Source organism: Notothenia rossii (genome assembly GCF_949606895.1).
Source record: "Notothenia rossii genome assembly, chromosome: 4".
Taxonomy (NCBI): Eukaryota; Metazoa; Chordata; class Actinopteri; order Perciformes; family Nototheniidae; genus Notothenia; species Notothenia rossii.
The window spans coordinates 27136024-27153879 of record NC_136902.1 but is presented as its reverse complement, the minus strand read 5'-3'; the positions used below and the strand labels follow the sequence as shown (position 1 = coordinate 27153879).

The 17856-nt window shown below is 40.1% G+C and overlaps 2 protein-coding genes across 7 annotated transcripts in view; both read left to right on the top strand.

Annotated features, from left to right (window-relative positions):
- LOC307037678 (helicase ARIP4-like) overlaps positions 1-17856 on the top strand; it is a 96086-nt gene that overhangs the window by 43143 nt on the left and 35087 nt on the right. For all 6 annotated transcript variants that reach the window (XM_079678733.1, XM_079678730.1, XM_079678731.1 and 3 more), the window contains one exon: positions 16916-17150. In XM_079678733.1, coding sequence (XP_079534859.1) covers positions 16916-17150 — 235 coding nt within the window. The remainder of the gene's footprint in view (positions 1-16915; positions 17151-17856) is intronic.
- Positions 6090-10417, top strand: LOC307038207 (E3 SUMO-protein ligase ZBED1-like). The gene is made up of 3 exons (XM_079679530.1): positions 6090-7851; positions 8502-9121; positions 9290-10417. Exons 1-3 carry the CDS (start codon positions 7005-7007, stop codon positions 9692-9694), a joined length of 1872 nt encoding a protein of 623 aa, XP_079535656.1. The 5' UTR covers positions 6090-7004; the 3' UTR covers positions 9695-10417.

The window sequence follows — 17856 nt, the reverse complement described above, 5'->3', positions numbered from 1 at the left end:
CTTGGCTTTTATTTTTTCTGTGTATGCAAGTTCAATGTATATGCTTGAGAAAAGAAACAACTACACATGTGAGGAAATATATAAGAGGTCTATGATTCTGTCAAGCAGTCATGTATAACCTCATATTTATTTTGTACAAGTAAAATACAAATATCATGTTATAAGCCAATTTGTAACCATTGCTACATAATAGTAGGCTACTACATAACATTTTATTTTTCTCCAAATATATTTATAATCTGTATACTTTTTTTTCATTAGGAAGTATCGATATACAGCTTATCGACAGTTTGTACGTTGGTGCTAGGGTGTAGGCCTACTCGGCCCAAAAATCAGAGTCCCGCTGCATGTGCTGTAACCGAGATACGGAAGACTTACCCTGAGCCGGGAGGCCGCTATCAGGGATTTCAATGGCCAAATCTGTAATTTGACATAAATCATGCAGCTGAACTGGTTAAAATGGTTTCGCATGATGTAAATAATTTACAAAGTACATCATTTACAATATTATTTTTCCAAAGAAACATGTAAATATAACAACATTTTCCAAATCACAAATTTGTAAGATTGTATTAATTTACTGTTTGATAAATAAAAAAGGGTTCTTTTGTTAATTTTTCACTTGTAACATTTGATCTTTATTGCAGTGTACATTAGTCTATTTTGGTATATGTGCGAGCCCACAAATAATTAAAAGTGGTAAAAATAATAAAGATATTCAGACGTAATTCATTTTTGGCCTTACTTATTTCACTTCAACTTTTATATATTTCAGTCACTAGGCAAGTTCACTGTACTCTGGTGACATTTAGCTCAAGCTGGCATAACACCTGTAGTAACTTAATTCTGACCCGAGTTTTGTGCACAATCTTCCAGCACCCATGATCAATGTTTATAGCAATCAGGAAACATTCACAGCAGCTCACAACTACACATCGCTTCCCCATCATGAATTGTTAGATAAAAAAAGTTTAGCGAGGTCCGGTTACACATATGTTGAGCGAAAATAGCGGAAGGATACAAAACAAACAATCCAGAGAGGCTGGTGTTTGCCACGTGTGACGTCACACAGCTGGCAAGCTTTTCGCTACCGGAGCGGAATAACACGGGAAAGTGGCACACATTTCATGTTATTTGGGGGGTATTTATGGAAAGAATCATTGATGTTGATATGTCAAATGAAACAGTGGAAAGTGATGAAGCGATTTATTAACACAGAATAACTTTTATTTTGGACATTACATGGACTTTAAGTAGGATCCTCTGAGCCGTTGTTTTTGCTACTTTCCTGGCTTAGCATTTATTCATCAACACATTTTGCACATATGCTGCATTTACAGCTATTACATCCTGCTGACTTCATACGTCAAACACACACTCTCTCTTTTACCGCACTTGTTAGCGATACACACAACCTACGCACTCCTGAAAGGAGTTTGCTGCTTGTATAACATACGTCATGATTAAACAAAGTCCCCTATTCTCAGTCCCAAAACAAAACCCTCCTTCTATTTCTGACATTCCTCACTTAAATAGTCAGGAACATGCTGTTCATACTTTACATTAAAAGAAAAAAAAAGCGACAGTGTACAATGCCAGTCTTAAAACTGGGGGTCGCTTCATATCGCTGCTTAATGTCCGAAACTGAACTTTGATTTCAATATCAGTAAAATAAAACCACTAAGCTATTATTTAATATATTTGTATGGCTGCACTTTGCTTAACCTAGCCATCTAGAAAGCCAAGCCCACCATATCGATTAACATCTTCACAGAGGTTTTTTAGCAACATTCAAAATGAAATTTGTGTAGTGTAAATATTGATAAGCTTTTATAATTCTAGAGTATACTGTCTGTCAGGCTAATAGATCATATTGAATTACACACTTTATTTTTCTGAGAGGTTGAAAGTACACACAGGGTCCAAAATGCTGCCAACAAGCGTTTATGTAACCGGTTATAGTATGACCAGCACAATGGTAATGGCTGGTAGCCTGCAGTCATGTGTATGTGTGTCCTCCGCTTCCTCGTCCTCCTCAGCAGCATTGACACGTTGGCCCACAAACAGAGCGTCCAACCTCCTGCTGCTCTTCCTCCATCACAGTCTTGGTCTGTCTCTTTATTTTTTAAATGCTTGTCTAATCTCTCTATTTCTCTGACACACACACTCAGTGGGAGGGTTTCATAACTCACCTGCCTCGCTCTAATAAAGCAGCCTTAATAACTCATTCAGGTGTGTGTGTGTGTGTGTGTGTGTGTGTGTGTGTGTGTGTGTGTGTGTGTGTGTGTGTGTGTGTGTGTGTGTGTGTGTGTGTGTGTGTGTGTGTGTGTGTGTGTGTGTGTGTGTGTGTGTGTGTGTGTGTGTGTGTGTGTGTGTGTGTGTGTGTGTGTGTGTGTGTGTGTGTGTGTGTGTGTGTGTGTGTGTGTGTGTACTTCGTCACTATGGACTGACGGCTTTGGGCCGGGTGATATTGCACTTTATTAGTGTGATTGCATAGTACAGTTCACATTGCGTATTTGCACATAATTTATACTAATTATTGAAGTAGTGTTCTTTTAACTGATTAAGCCGTATTTATTGAGATGTCATCTGGATGCTGGGATAAGGATGACAGCGGTTGAGAGTAATCAGGGTGCAAATAATATGTTGAATGTCTGTGGCTGATGATTGTGTGCACCTGGGGCCTTGGGTTGTCTCCTCCCCCCTCACCTGTGTTTAATTGCTCCCCCTCACCTGTGTCTTGTTAGTGTCTGTGTATTTAAGTGCTGTTTCTTGTGAGAGGTAGTGTGTGTGAGATCCTGGTGGCTGCAGGCTGCGCTCGCGTGAACAGCAGCAGGATTGAGGCTGTGTGAACTTTGTGCACAGTGTTTTAATAAATGCCCATGTCGGGTTATATTTTTGGACGTTCTGCCTCCTTGCTTGGTCGGGCTGCTCGTGTGTGTGTGTGTGTATGTGTGTGTGTGTGTGTGTGTGTAGTTTTTTGTCTTTCTCAAGACAAGTTACGTAACCCAGTGAAATCCTGTTTTTTCCCGGGAAGGAAACCACAAGAGTTTTTCCACTACAACTTTTTCTTTGGTTTGGGTTTTTCCTTTATTTTTTAAAAAACCTGTTATGTCTCACTGTCTGAACTTTGTAATGTTTTCCTCAGTTCACCCCTACGTACATTTGGGAATTTGCAGGTTTTCTCTTTTGCAAACCTAATACCAACCAAAGAACATAATCCAAGTCAATAATGACTGAAAGAGTTGAGTCAATTGTCTTCCTATTTATCACTATGCTGTCTGTCAAATCTGAAATCCTCTCCCACGTTGTTCTTGTTGCTTTTGTCGTAAAACTCAGAGAACATTATGAACTCTGCCCAGCAGCTGGAGGAGGGCAGAAAATCCTGACACACACACACACACACACACACACACACACACACACACACACACACACACACACACACACACAACCTTTCTCAATATCCGCCAGTGTGTTCATTTGATTGTGTGTCTCTAAGTCTACTGTAGATGTCCTTTAAATGTCCCTGTTTGTCTAGAAGCTCCTTCGACTGTGCTTTGTGTCAGTGCCACTGTACATATTTTGTGTGTGTCTGCGTACAGGACGTGTGTGTGTGTGTGTGTGTGTGTGTGTGTGTGTGTGTGTGTGTGTGTGTGTGTGTGTGTGTGTGTGTGTGTGTGTGTGTGTGTGTGTGTGTGTGTGTGTGTGTGTGTGTGTGTGTGTGTGTGTGTGTGTGTGTGTGTGTGTGTGTGTGTGTGTCGTCTCATTCTGGGCAGCAACCGCTTGAGGCACCTTGATTTGGAAGTAAAAAGGGAAAATAACAAAAGTTGTATTCGTTGACCTCGACACAACCTACTGACGGTTATTAACCTTGCATTCATCCGTGACCCATCTCATGTTGGCCATGTTGACCCCTTTCTGACATTTGAACACAAACGCCTCATTGAATCGGATGCGTTTGGTTGCTGTGAGATGATCACTTCAGTTCTCAGGGAATTTTAAATATGTTGTCTTGGGCCCCATCCACACGAAAATGAAAACGAACCGATGTCGATATCAAAAAAGTATTCCGTCCACACGGAATCGGCTCAAGAAACGTGTCCGTCCGCTGGAACATATGCCGGGCCTGTAAGTGGTGCTGTACTTCCGTACTTTATGTATGTACTATCACTATAAAATGAGTTGGTTATCTGAATTTGGTGCAAAATAACTTGTCGTATTTGGTAGTATCAGTACTTGATGGAACACTTTTTAGATAGAACATTCTTACAACTTTTCCATTAGATATTTACTTGTATGACAATATCCCATGATTGTCTATCTCTATTTGTATTTTATTTTGACATGATGTCAACTTGTCAAAAAGCCAGTTATCTGTCTGTAGGTTAATTACACCTTGTTATGACAGCAGCGTGCCGAACATCTCAAGAACGTCTTCCTGCCCTGTTAGACGTTATCCTGTGTTTCATAACCTCAGGAGGAGGTTATGTAACAAAGAGGACATGGCTGCCCAATGAGCTCAGACATGTACCTGGATGAGGGGAAGGTTGGAGAAGAGAAAGGAAATAAAATAAAGAGATAGTACATGTAATATAGCAAGAGGAGAAGACAGGTTGAGGTTAGAAGATGAAGTGGCCAGTGAATAGAGATAAGAGTTGCGTAGGAGAAATGCAAGTAGATTAAATGCAGTCCAGTTCTTAAGGATGATGATAAGGTGGGATAAGAAGGTGTTGGCAGGTAGAATCAGACACATGAGAAAAGTTAAGAAGTAAAAGTGGCAGGACAATTAGGAAGAGGTCAGAAAATGTAAAATGAGAGCGCATCAGAAGGGAAAATCAGAAGTTCAAATCTGACATTTGATTTCACTTATAAAGATTGGAGCAGGCTGTGATCGCAAAATAAAATAAGGGCTTAAAAGTATAATACATGTTCTTTTTGCTATCCCATAGAAGAGGCACATTTATGTCAAATGTTCTGATTTAAAAACATAAGAACATTTGTCAGTTCAAACATTTTTTTAACCAAATGTAATTTCCACCACATAATAATAATAATAATAATAACTTGAATTTATATACCTTATTAGTTGTTTTTACCTGCTGCAGGAAAATGCCAACCAATAAAGTTAACTAACACAAGAAGTTTGATGGTTAAGTTGCAAATTATACTTTTTTAAAAGGGACAAATATTCATTTTTAACCTAGATGGAGCAGCGAAAATGTCCCAATCCCTTTGACTTGCTATAGTTTAGATGTCAATAAGAGATTTTACAAATAATGGGTTTTTTCCTAAAGATATCAGTGTGTGCACACCGTAGACTGTATATATAAAGGTCCACACTAATGATATAAGGGGGGCGTAAAGGTTCAATAAACCATGATTACCTCATCATTTCAAACCTAACAATCTTTGTTTTATAACCAAACCTACCCTCTCTCTCCCTGGCATTTCAAAAGTCAGCCGTTACATAATTCCCATTGAAGTTTCCCAAAGCCTGTTGAATAACTACGTCAGAATAAATAGAAATTTGGGGCTTAGTAGAGAGGCCATGAAACGGATTAACCTTTACTTCCTGGAAACCATTGATTACAATAAATTCTTTATCCCTCCATTTCCTGTCTACTTCCTGGAATCCCTGGTCTCTGTTAGATAACACAGTGCACAGTTTTTTGTGTGTGTGTGTGTGTGTGTGTGTGTGTGTGTGTGTGTGTGTGTGTGTGTGTGTGTGTGTGTGTGTGTGTGTGTGTGTGTGTGTGTGTGTGTGTGTGTGTGTGTGTGTGTGTGTGTGTGTGTGTGTGTGTGTGTGTGTGTGTGTGTGTGTGTGTGTGTGTGTGTGTGTGTGTGTGTGTGTGTGTGTGTGTGTGTGTGTGTGTGTGTGTGTGGGATTCTCCGCCTTGTTGTAGTAAATATGTGCCGTCAGCCATAATCTGCTTATGTAGACCATTAGAGGGCATGAGTGCAAGACACAGACAGACTGTCCACTTATGTCTCTTTAGTTGACTTCAGCATATAGGTCAGTGAAGAGGCAGAAACATTTAGACATTAACAGTGGAGAATACACACACCCACACACCTGAAAACAGTGGCTTTGGGTTTGGTCAAGGTATTTTGTTTTCTAAGAAAGCATATCGCAGAGAGGAACTCAGTCTGTTCTGTCACAGTCTGTGTACGGTAATTATTAATGGAGCAGCTCGACAAAATTTTTGCGGACGACTTTATCAGATTCAAATATTTTACTTGTGTTTGCAGCTCGAGGGCAGACGTTTATCCATCTGTTCCAGGGAAGTTTTTCTTCTCTGAATACTAAGAGACAGCTCACACAAAAAAACCTTATTCAGTGGATTTCTCAAGCGGTTTTTATCACCGTTGGGTGAACACTTGGTATTATTAACAGATTTTTAACAGCCAAGAAAACGGCCTGAATTCATCAAGTGAGGGTTAAAAGGTTTCTCACACCTAAAAGTGTCACAGATTTATCAGACCACACAGGAAAAGACACTTTTCATGGTATATTACTGCTTTTATATACATTAAAGGCGCCCTATTGTGGTCATTTTCGGGTTTCCTAATTGCATTTGTGCCTTTACTGTGACACGCCTACATGCTTTAATGTTCAAAAGGTGTGTTGTTTTTCTACCTTTCCTTTTGGTTAGCTGGCCAGCTCTGTCCTGATTGGTCAACCTCTTTGAGATGTCCTACCCCTTAACATATCACGTGCAAAGTGTCTGAGTGCTAGCCTAAAGAAGTGCAAGTGTTACATAAGGCGTAGGGCTGAACGATCTATCGTTTTAGACCGAAAATCGCGATCTCAGACAACACGATTTTGGGATCGTCAAAGCTGCGGTTTTTCTTGGTGCATAATAATAATAATTTCGTCAATAATTTCACATGAATGCCCAAGGCTCTGTGCCAGCTACCAATCAGAAAGCTGCAGCCTGCGCGTGACCAGATGACGTGTTCTCCACCCCAATCAGTGTGTAGCTCGTCATTAAATTTCAAGCATGGCAGAAGCGGGAGCAGAAGCGGAGCCGACTAAATTAATACCAAAAAGAAACAGCACGTCGGTCATTTGGCAGTATTTTGGATTTGAGGATGATGATGAACACCAGAAACAGGTGATGTGCCAAACATGTCGTGTAAAAGTGGCTACATCGGCTGGCAATACCACCAATTTACATCGCCACTTGAGAGTTCACCACCTGAACTTGTATGAGCAGTGCATGGCGAAAAAGAACCGTGAAAAATCAAGCAGCAGCCATACTTCGGCAAGTCAGCCAACAATAACATCATCGTTCGCCAGTGTGACGCCTTATGAAAAAACTAGCCGAAGACACAAGGAGATTACCGCTGCCGTAACGACTTACATATCGAAGGACATGGTGTCTGTAAACACAGTGACCAAAGACGCATTTAAAAGTTTGCTACGCACAATGGATAAGAGGTATGTTCTGCCCTCCCGCACATACTTCAATCAAGTTGCCATCCCACAGCTCTACACAGAATGTAAGGCCAAAGTTCTAAATGATCTGGAAAACACGGAGTTTTATGCGTCAACTACTGATCTGTGGTCAAGCAGAACGACCGAGCCCTACATGAGTTTGACCGTGCATTTCGTCAACGCCAACTTCGAGTTGTGTAGCCGCTGCCTGCAGACAGCATACTTCCCCACTGACCATACAGGGGAGAATATTGCCATGGGGCTGAAGGAGTGCTTGGCCAACTGGGGTCTAAAAGAAGAGGCCCAGACGTGCATAACAACAGACAACGCTACAAATATGATCAAAGCAATGGAACTTAACCAATGGACCAGACTGCAGTGCTTCGGACACAGGCTGCATCTTGCAATTGGTAAGTACAAGAATGTGTGTTCGTGCGAGTGTGTATGTTTACAAAGTTACTACAAGTGTGAGAGTTCGTATTATCCTCGCAGAGGCCCTAGTCTCTGCTATATTACTCTGCCCTCAAACACAGTTGGGAGGGGGGAGGGATGAAGCGCCGAGAGGTTTGTTGTCAAGCTGTAGTTAGCTGACCAACTGTTAGCGCAATGCTACTTTAACATACTGTTTATCCTAGTGAGAAAAATGAACCCTTTCATGGGTAAACTTTAAAACCTCCCAATACTGCTTGCTTCTGTTTAATTGCGGATTGCCGAGAGATGCAAAGGCGGTCTCCCCTATTTTTGAAGCCCTTACTAATGGGTCAATGACGTTTTTGTAGTAGCAGATGTCAGGGTGGTGCAACCACAGCTGATGCTACTATATTACGAATTAAATGATTTTTTGTTTTTTAGTGGAATATCTAAAAAGCATATTCCTTGCTTGTACATTAATTACCAATTACAAATTAATTTATGGGCAATAACTGACGTCTGCTGCTAAAAAAACGTAATTGAACTTAATACAAGATGACAACAGATGTAATCAATATGTTATGAATTCTGTGTTATGAGCTATCCTTATGGCTTTTCATACTGTAATACATGTAATGTTTTCCACCAGAAAATGCTGTCAAAGATGATCAAAGAATCAAACGGGCCACAGGACTTTGCAAGCAGCTGGTTGCGGTCTTCACTCACAGCTGGAAGAAGAAGAGGGCATTCAAACAGGCACAGCAAGACTTAAACCTACCTCAACAGTCACTGGTCACTGAATGTCCGACACGATGGGGCTCCCGGCAGAAAATGATTGGGAGGGTGTTGGAGCAGAGCAAGGCACTGTGCCAGGTTCTGTCTGAAGACAGGAAGACGCGGCACCTGATCCCCACTTGGCAAGACATAGATGTACTTGAATCTGTAAACAATGCCCTCGGTCCTCTTCAGGAGTTCACAGACGCCCTCTCAGGTGAGGACTACGTAAGCGTGTCATACCTGAAGCCAGTGCTCCATCTCCTCAGAACAGCAACGCTTGCTGAAACTGACCAGGACACGAATCTCACCAAGGAGATCAAATCAAGAGCTCTCCACTACATTGAAGAGAAATACAGCGACCCAGTGACACAGGAGCTCTTGGACATCACATCCTTCCTTGATCCAAGATTCAAGACAAGCTACATAAGCGAAGAGAATGTCCCATACATCAAAGACAGAGTGAAGATGGAAATGGAACAGGTGGCACAAAAGGTAAGCTGTCCTTTTTCTTTGTTGTTTCAAAATAAAACAAAAAGTTGTATTTTTAGTTTTTTTTAACTATACTCTACTGACATTTTAAACTTTTAGACAAAATGCCTCGTTGGTCTTAATCACAACTGATAGCAAAACATTGATGCCTCTTATTACTGTGTGTTGTAGGAGCAGAGGGCTTGTGTCATAACCCATACCATGCCCCTGAGTGCAGAAGAAGAACCACCATCCACCTCTACAAAACGAAAGCGGTCACTGGGCAGCTTTTTTAAGACCAAGGTGGTCCCTGCTTCCTCTACTGTGCAGTTGGAGGATACCATTAAAGCAGAACTGGACAACTACCTCATAACTCCTACCATTGATGGAGAGCAAGATCCACTGGCCTGGTGGAGAGTGCACAATGTCAACTTCCCATGGCTTAGCAAGTTGGCTCGTAAGTACCTTTGCATACCAGCAACGAGTGCACCATCAGAGAGACTGTTCAGTGCCAGTGGCAATATTGTCACATGTCAGCGTGCATGTCTGAAGCCAGCAAAGGTTGACATGTTGGTTTTCTTGGCCAAAAATCTCTGAAGGGATGAAGGGGAAGATTTATTGATTTTTGTTGTTGTTCTTCTGCCCTTTGCCCTGAAATCTCTTATCGGCACCTTACCCTGACATGTCTTTGTTCCATTAAAAAAGATGTTCACTCTTTTTTACTTATCTTTTGTATACAGACTAGATGTAAAATAATTTAACCAGTTTGACATCTTTTCTTGATGAGGAAAATGTAGGGTAATTTAAACTTTTTAAATTATTATGATTATTATTATTATTTATTTTTTACTACCTTTACATTTCACTTCCTCTTGCCACTTTATTTGAAGAAGAAGCACAGGTTTCTGAATACACGGGTTGAATATCTGTAACTGCTGCTGATGTTGATGTTCATAAGCTAGCTCCTTTGAGCCATTTTGCACTACTTTTAACGTAAGACTTCTTTTTTTGCTCCACTTTGTTGTTATAATTTATAATTTGTATGTAGCCTACGTTATTTTACAAAAGTGCAATTATTTTGATGCTGCTGAGCCATTGATCTTTTTAATGCTTGATATTTTGTTAATAAACAGTCTTGCATTTGAAATCTGTTGCCAGCCGTTTTCATTCTTGCATTATCTTAATGAAATTCATTGTTTTAATTAATTTACACTGAAACTTGATTTAAAGAAAATAAATCGTGGTTGAAATCGAAACCGCAATCTCTGCCAGAAAAATCGCAATTTCAATTTTTTCTTAAAATCGTTCAGCCCTAATAAGGCGCTTTCACACCAAGTACTTTGCCGTACCAGCCAATCAGAAATGGGAACCTTTTTCTCCCATGAAAGTACCTGCTCTCTAGCAGGGACTAAAAAGGGTCTGAAAAGGTTCTCATGAACTAAGTTCTAGTTCGGATTTTTTTGGTGTGAACGCAAAATGTCAACAACTATCGGAACTATACTTGGAAAAGTACTCTGGTGTGAAAGTGCCTATAGTGATGTCATTATGTTAAGGAATAAAACAAAGGAGCCTAATTGAGGCGTAACAGGCTGGGGGGGAGTGAAGAGAATCTTTGGGATGTTTGCCTTCACAGACAATTTACTTGAACAAAAACTTAAATAACACACTATAGGAAAGCCAAAACCCCAAAAAGCATAATAAGGCCATTTTAATTATGTGGAGACAGGGGGGAAATTAGATTTATTTGTTCTTGTTTTTCAATCAATGCTCTTTAAAAACCTGACACACTTGAAGGACCACCACCAGCAGACACATACTCAGTGCCGTTGCAGTACTCTGTGACAGGTTATATAATCACTTAACATACTGTATACTTATGATGTTACATAACCTCATGGTCACAGAAGACGTTTGTCCACTGCAGCCCCTGTTTATGACACACAACAGAAGAAAATGTGCTGCGGGTGGTGCGTATATGCTCTGTGACACTCGCTGACTCATCGTGACACTTTCTCACTTTTGTCTCTTCTCGCTGCTTTGTATCGTCTCATTTTGCCTGCACTTCATCACTATTGTTTTGCTCCCTTCTCCTGTTTTTCATCTCCTCCTCATCACGAACAGCTGAATATTGGATCTTGACTTGATCGCCTAGCAACAATCGGCTCTCTAAATCCATTCTTCACCTTAAGAAAACACCTCTATGGACTCATGCATGTGGTAGTGATTCTTAATGAGGCGGGCAGCCTGTGAAGCTGAAGATTAAGCAGCATGTAGTTACTGGAGGTGAAGTCAGTAATTGCCACTCGGCTGTTCAGCAAGAAGTTTCTCTGGACTAAAAAATATATGTTGAAACTTTGATAAAGACAAAATATAGAATTTGGAGTTTGAAGCTTTATTTAGATAGCAGCCACAAAAACATGATAAAGTGATTCCCGTTATCCGAGTTAAAGTAAAACAAAAAAGTATGTTTTCAAAGAATCATTGAAGTTTGCCTTAACCACAGGCAAATTGTTTCTAGCCTTAAACCAACGTGTGTCTATTTCTAGACAAACATCTCTTAATGGGACAAATGTAATGCTACTATCATTCAAATGATGCACTGTTCTTCTGTATGCATACATATGGCTTTTTGCTAACACATAGAAAGCGGATACCTCTTAATATTTACAAATTCTCCACGTTTGACTACTTCATGTTTGGAAGAAGTGTCTTCTTCAACTCTGCAGTTTAAAACACGTCTTGACTGCATTGTGTTTATTATCACAGCGTTATGTAATGTGTGGGACTCGCCTTTTATCTGAGGGGCTATTTGGATTTGAGGTCCGCTGCTCTTATGTCTCTTGAGTATAATCTCCGCTGTAGCTAAAATGTGTGTGTGTGTGTTCAGTTTTTTGGATCCTCAATATCGAATGATTCATTAGTTATATAACCTGTGTGCATTTGTATATGTTATATAAGCTGTCCTCACCCTCATCATGCGTCTGTGTTTAAATCAAGTTTGTGTTCAAATCACAGATCCTTCACCATCATGACGACACGTTTTTATCGCAGTAAAAGATCATAGAGCGATTGTCAGTACTTTGAGGTTATAATTCCTGTTTTCCTGCATGTTTCCTAGCGTGATTCCTCCTGTTCTTTTAGAAGTATTTTGTTATCCTGTGGATCAACAACAAGTGATTGGCTGAATGCCAGCCTGTAATCACAGTGACAAACAATGTTACATAAGAGTGACGCCAGTGTGTCTTCACTTGCATATAAAAACCTAACCTCAATAATAAAAGCTGGAGAACTCTGTTGTAACTGTACACATTACAATTTGTTGTATTATCAAAGGCTTTTCATATGATGGCAGGAAATACAGAAGAAAATCCAATACTGTCCTCTAGCTCAATGTGACATCGTCCAATCGGATCTATTTAATTATATCCTATCCATCCTTTTTCTAGAATTGGACAACACTGTGTATGTTCTGCTGAAATAATATGAATGTTATTATACATTTCCTTTGATTAAGAATCATAGTTTGCCATCATGATATTGTACACAAAGATGTTGTGTTCTTCAATTGAATGGACTTTACTGAATACACAATACAGAATATTTTTAGTTACCAACTGTTAATGTCAACAACTCAACTAACTTTTTCACACTGTAGACACAGGAACACGAGCCAAACAACATGATCAATCGGCCTGCTGTTGACACTCTTCTTCACGCCTCTCAGACAGCCAGCCAGAGGTCCTTTTCTTTTCTGAAACAAGATGCATGTTCCTGGTAAAACCATAAAAGAGGTTGTTGATTGTTGGACTTCCTGTGGCCAATTTGCTCTGGAAACAAAAAAAGGAAACAGGTGCTTTTCTTGCACTACAATATGATCTGTATTATTTTCCTATTAATCCCCCTTTTCATTATGAAAACGGTTTCATATCGGTTCTAACAAAGGCCACATCCTAATAGTTGCAACTAAAAAAAGACAAGGGACAAATACATTAAGTAAATATTTATATCATTTTTTTGGGTAAAAATAACTGAATTTATTATAAATAATTTTGCAATTACATATCAATTATACTAAATCCTATTGAAATGATGCGTTGAATCCGTACAGTGAAACTAAATGTGGACACGAGGTGTGTTTAACAACTAATACAATCATATTATGTAACATATTGCGTAAGTCCCTGCCAATATCTCTCTCTCTCTCCTCTTGACCCGGGGCAGAGGAAACAGTCTCACTTCCCAGAATCTACGTCTGTGTGTCACCACCATTTCTTTTAGATGTGTGTGTCCACCCCCCCCCCACCTCTGAAGTGCACCTCTTTTTCTCTTTTGAATGATGACCTTGCTTTCATCTCCCTCCTGCTCTCTCCGTGTGTGTGTGTGTGTGTGTGTGTGTGTGTGTGTGTGTGTGTGTGTGTGTGTGTGTGTGTGTGTGTGTGTGTGTGTGTGTGTGTGTGTGTGTGTGTGTGTGTGTGTGTGTGTGTGTGTGTGTGTGTGTGTGTGTGTGTGTGTGTGTGTGTGTGTGTGTGTGTGTGTGTGTGTGTGTGTGTGTGTGTGTGTGTGTTTTTCAGGAATCTTTATATAACTGTTCTGTAAGGTTGAGTCGAGGGTGAATCAGGGATGTATAAATCACTTCTGGGACATTTCCATGCAAAGAAACGTCTTGTTTCCCTGCTCGTATCTCTAACTCATACATAGCAACCATTTAACTCGTGTCCAGTTTTATTAAAGCTTTACATTTTCTGTTGTAAACACACCACGTTTGGCAGCTCTTTCCTGGAAAGAAAATCATGTAGTGAACAGGAAATGATCTGATGTACGCTTCCCGCTTTTTGATTTATTGAAATAAGTCGAAGAAGAACAGTGGCTGGCAAAGGAAGGCATTGTCTGTTTTAGATTTTCACAACTCATTATTTGGAACACATTTCACAACTAAAGCTTTTAAAACCGCAACTATAAGCCAAGGATAAATGTTACCTTGCTCGAGAAAAAACAAACTACGAATATAAATCTGTCCTTCTGTTAAAGGGGCCCTATTATGCTTCTATTCAGGGCGCTAGAAAATAGAAATGCGTGTGTAACGTAGTGATGTCATTATGTTACAGAAGTAAAAAAAAGACAGGGGGGGAGAGAAACTCCCTCTGGAATGAACTTTGTGATTTTAGCCTTTGCAGACCATATACTAGACCCTCCAGAAAAACGCGGGCAAAAATCCTTTATTATGCTGGCTAAATTCCTTGATTATGCGATTAAACATGCAGGGATTTTATGCGGTGAAATTGCGGGAAGTTGCGAAATATGCTAAATATGCGGGGAAAAAGAATAACAATTTTTTTTTAAATTGGGCTGTCTTATTTATTCTCTCTCACACACAACCTGCCAACGTTAAACCCCTTTACTATTCAATTAAACACATTCAATGTTTATTTATTGTAAAAGCAATTGGGCTTTTTTTATCACACACACACACACACACACACACACACACACACACACACACACACACACACACACACACACACCTCTCCGCCTCATTCCGTTTTCATTTACTCGTTCGTTATCTGACCAGCCTCAATCTTGTAGGCTACTCACATCGTTTCTTGTAGCCCTCGAAAGGGTTTTGGAGGTTGATGCCTCGCTGAACGTGAGTTGTTTGGCTTTCTTGTCCACAGCAGCAGAAAGCATTTTCGAATGTTTGAATGAATCAAAGTGGGTCATCCCCGTCGATTTTCTCTTATGCTCGAACACACAGTCGCACGGGGTGCAGAATAGTTTCCCCCAACTTTTTGCCCGGTCTTTAGTAGAAATGTTCGTTGGTAAATTAGATGGATTAGATTTTTTCATCTTGGTGTTTTCTCTATCGTGTGAGCTCCACACGTTCACTCTATACAGTGTTGTTTACATTCTGTGATGCGCGAGCTGATGACGTCACGTCAAGACGAGTCAACTTTTTTTTCTCTCAACTTTGCGTGGAAAAATGTGGGGATTATGCGGCCTTTTGATAAATATGCGGCCTTTTAAAAATCTTCGCCATTTTGCTGATTATGCGGTAAATTCTGCAAACGCAGAATCGCGTTTTTCTGGAGGGTCTAATTTACATGCACACAAACCTACATAATACACTAACGGGACGGGAAAACACCACCAATCACAATAGACCTCTTTAAACTCACTCAAAAGCTCTGTTTCCACTCTTTCATGTTTGCTAGCAGTGATTTTAATTTGAGATCTTATTTGCAGGGATGAATCCAATCAGGTGACACTGACAAGCATGGCTAATAATATTCCACAGAGGTCTTCAAAGGTCCAGTCTGTTTGTATTTATAATTTGGACCAAGCCCAACTCGGGGCTGGGGTCAGAACTTGTTTACTTGCTGAGTGAAACCCGTGAAGATCTCTAATTGTGCACGTCTGTCACTGGGTGTAATTTACCGCTCAAATTAATGCTGATGAACTGTTTTTTAATCATTAGCAACCAAAAATGTGCCAAAGCGGTTTTAATGTATTCTAGTATGCTTGAGATTTAATTGGTTAAGCTAGAGACCTTCTTTTTTTCCTTCATGGGCAATAACTAATTAGATTGCAAGTGTTGCGACACACATATTAACAAACTTCTGAGACAGGCTGGTGTCATAGAAGGCGAGATGGAGAAGTTTGTTATCACGCGATGTACTGAAGAGGTGTTTTATGTAGTGTGTGTGTGTGTGTGTGTGTGTGTGTGTGTGTGTGTGTGTGTGTGTGTGTGTGTGTGTGTGTGTGTGTGTGTGTGTGTGTGTGTGTGTGTGTGTGTGTGTGTGTGTGTGTGTGTGTGTGTGTGTGTGTGTGTGTGTGTGTGTGTGTGTGTGTGTGTGTGAGATTTGCTGGCTGCTGATTTATATTCTTATTTAAACACTTGTCCCATGGAATGTGTGTGTGTGTGTCCTGTCTTGTGTTTCATAAGCCGTCCATATTTATGACCCAGCTCTTACATAAGCCTCAGATCTGGTTCAGTGTGTCTCTGCCAGAAGAACTCAGAAAGAAGGATACTGACAAGAAGAAAGGTGAAATTCTGATACACATAGTATATTTCTATCATAGAAACAGCAAAGTTGATATAAAGAAGAAGTTTAGAGCAAGAGGGAGAAAGAAAACAAGCAGAAATTAAAGCTGCCACCTGGTACAGTTTTAGGTTTTTTTTTTTTATTGAAGTATGCTCTGGCATAGGGTGAGAAGAATCCTCTTCATGGTGTTTTGCAAATCTAGTTTAGTTTAATGTCAATGAAAACTGAAATCCTCAAAGGCTCCGACTGGCAACCACAGCTTAAATGAGTCGAGCCAGTTTGATGGAAACTTTCCATTTCAAACATCATAAACATGCATCATTAGAAGTTCTTCAGCAGCTCTTTAAAAACAGGTCCTCATAAATATAAGAATACCTGTAAGGATTTGTATAATGTAGAACCACATTTTACCACTTTGAAACCAATTTGAAATACTAGAGCACAATTGAACATTGAACATCGTTTTTTAGGTGAAAACCGTTACAGACAGACACTACACACCCTAAAGAGAGGCGTCTCTTAATATTTGTTATGTTTTCACATTTTTTATTGAGCTGTATTAGTGAAAAGCAGTTCCGTACCATGCTTCCGGGGTCATCGACTTTAACCCGTTGTTGTGAAATGACACCTGGGACAGGTTCTTTAAATGTGGTAGTTGAAAGATTCTAAATCGTAGATGTTAAACATCTGACTCATAACAAACATGATGTCCCGCTGAAGAATCTACTTAAACTTTAAAATAACTATTACTTATTCTCTTCTTTCTTGTTTCCCACAGACCAGTCCCACAGAGCCCCCTTCACCTCGGAGAATGAGGCTCAGGGAGGCGATTCGGCCGCGTGGCAGTGTACCCCTCCCCCATCTACCTCACCTGCAGGGGAGACGCCAGCCCACCCTCCCACTGTGTCCAGACCCCGCTCCAGGCCAGCCAGCCGAAGCCCCTCCTCTCCCTCCGCCCTGACGGGAACCAAGAAGAGAAACTCCAAACCGGCACACATGAGGCGCAACATCAGGTACTGAGCTCTACATGCTTACTGCAGGAACCATCGAGAGATCAAGTGGATGCCCACCAGATACCCACGTGTTGATTCTGTAGGGAGCCTCAAGAAACTGCAGCAATTAACCCACCATCATCTCTTATATAAAACAGGTTGAACCCTTCATCTGGAGCTTTAATAAGAAACTGATCCCTATACTTGGAAATTGTTGCCATGACATTTAAACACATGTTTCTGAGTAATGAATCATCTGAAGGGATTTGCTTGTAAAATATAAGGCCACATAGATAGCACTTTTATTTATTCTATTAACGGTCAATGCAAAGTATTAACCGTATGTTGGGCCGATGTTGGTCAAAGTTATATTTAATCTGTAATCAAAATGGGGAGTCTCTTAAGAGTTTTAAAAAAAGGATTTGTAATACAGCATTATAAATAGACTATAGATATTATATAAAACAAAACAAAAATCCAACCAAACTACAAGGTTGTAAGTCTTTTTTTTTTTTAAACTAGATATTTGAAAATGACTCATGCTTGCCAGGCAGTCAACCTTGAGATGAAGTGTGTTTCTGCTGAGGTGCAGAAACACTCACTCAGCCTATTCCACTATTAGCCTATTGTATTTTTTATAATGTTCATTGTTGGCTGCATACTAGAATTTATCATCTGTCTTTATGCCTTAGTTCTCCGATTTAAAAAAGGAGCAGAAATCTTTCAA

Excerpts from the sequence above, each read along its gene's own strand:
- LOC307038207 (XM_079679530.1), top strand. The coding sequence starts at position 7,005 with ATGGCAGAAGCGGGAGCAGAAGCGGAGCCGACTAAATTAATACCAAAA. Across the intron at positions 7,852-8,501 it reads CAGGCTGCATCTTGCAATTG|AAAATGCTGTCAAAGATGAT; the intron begins GTAAGTACAAGA and ends GTTTTCCACCAG. Across the intron at positions 9,122-9,289 it reads TGGAACAGGTGGCACAAAAG|GAGCAGAGGGCTTGTGTCAT; the intron begins GTAAGCTGTCCT and ends TGTGTGTTGTAG.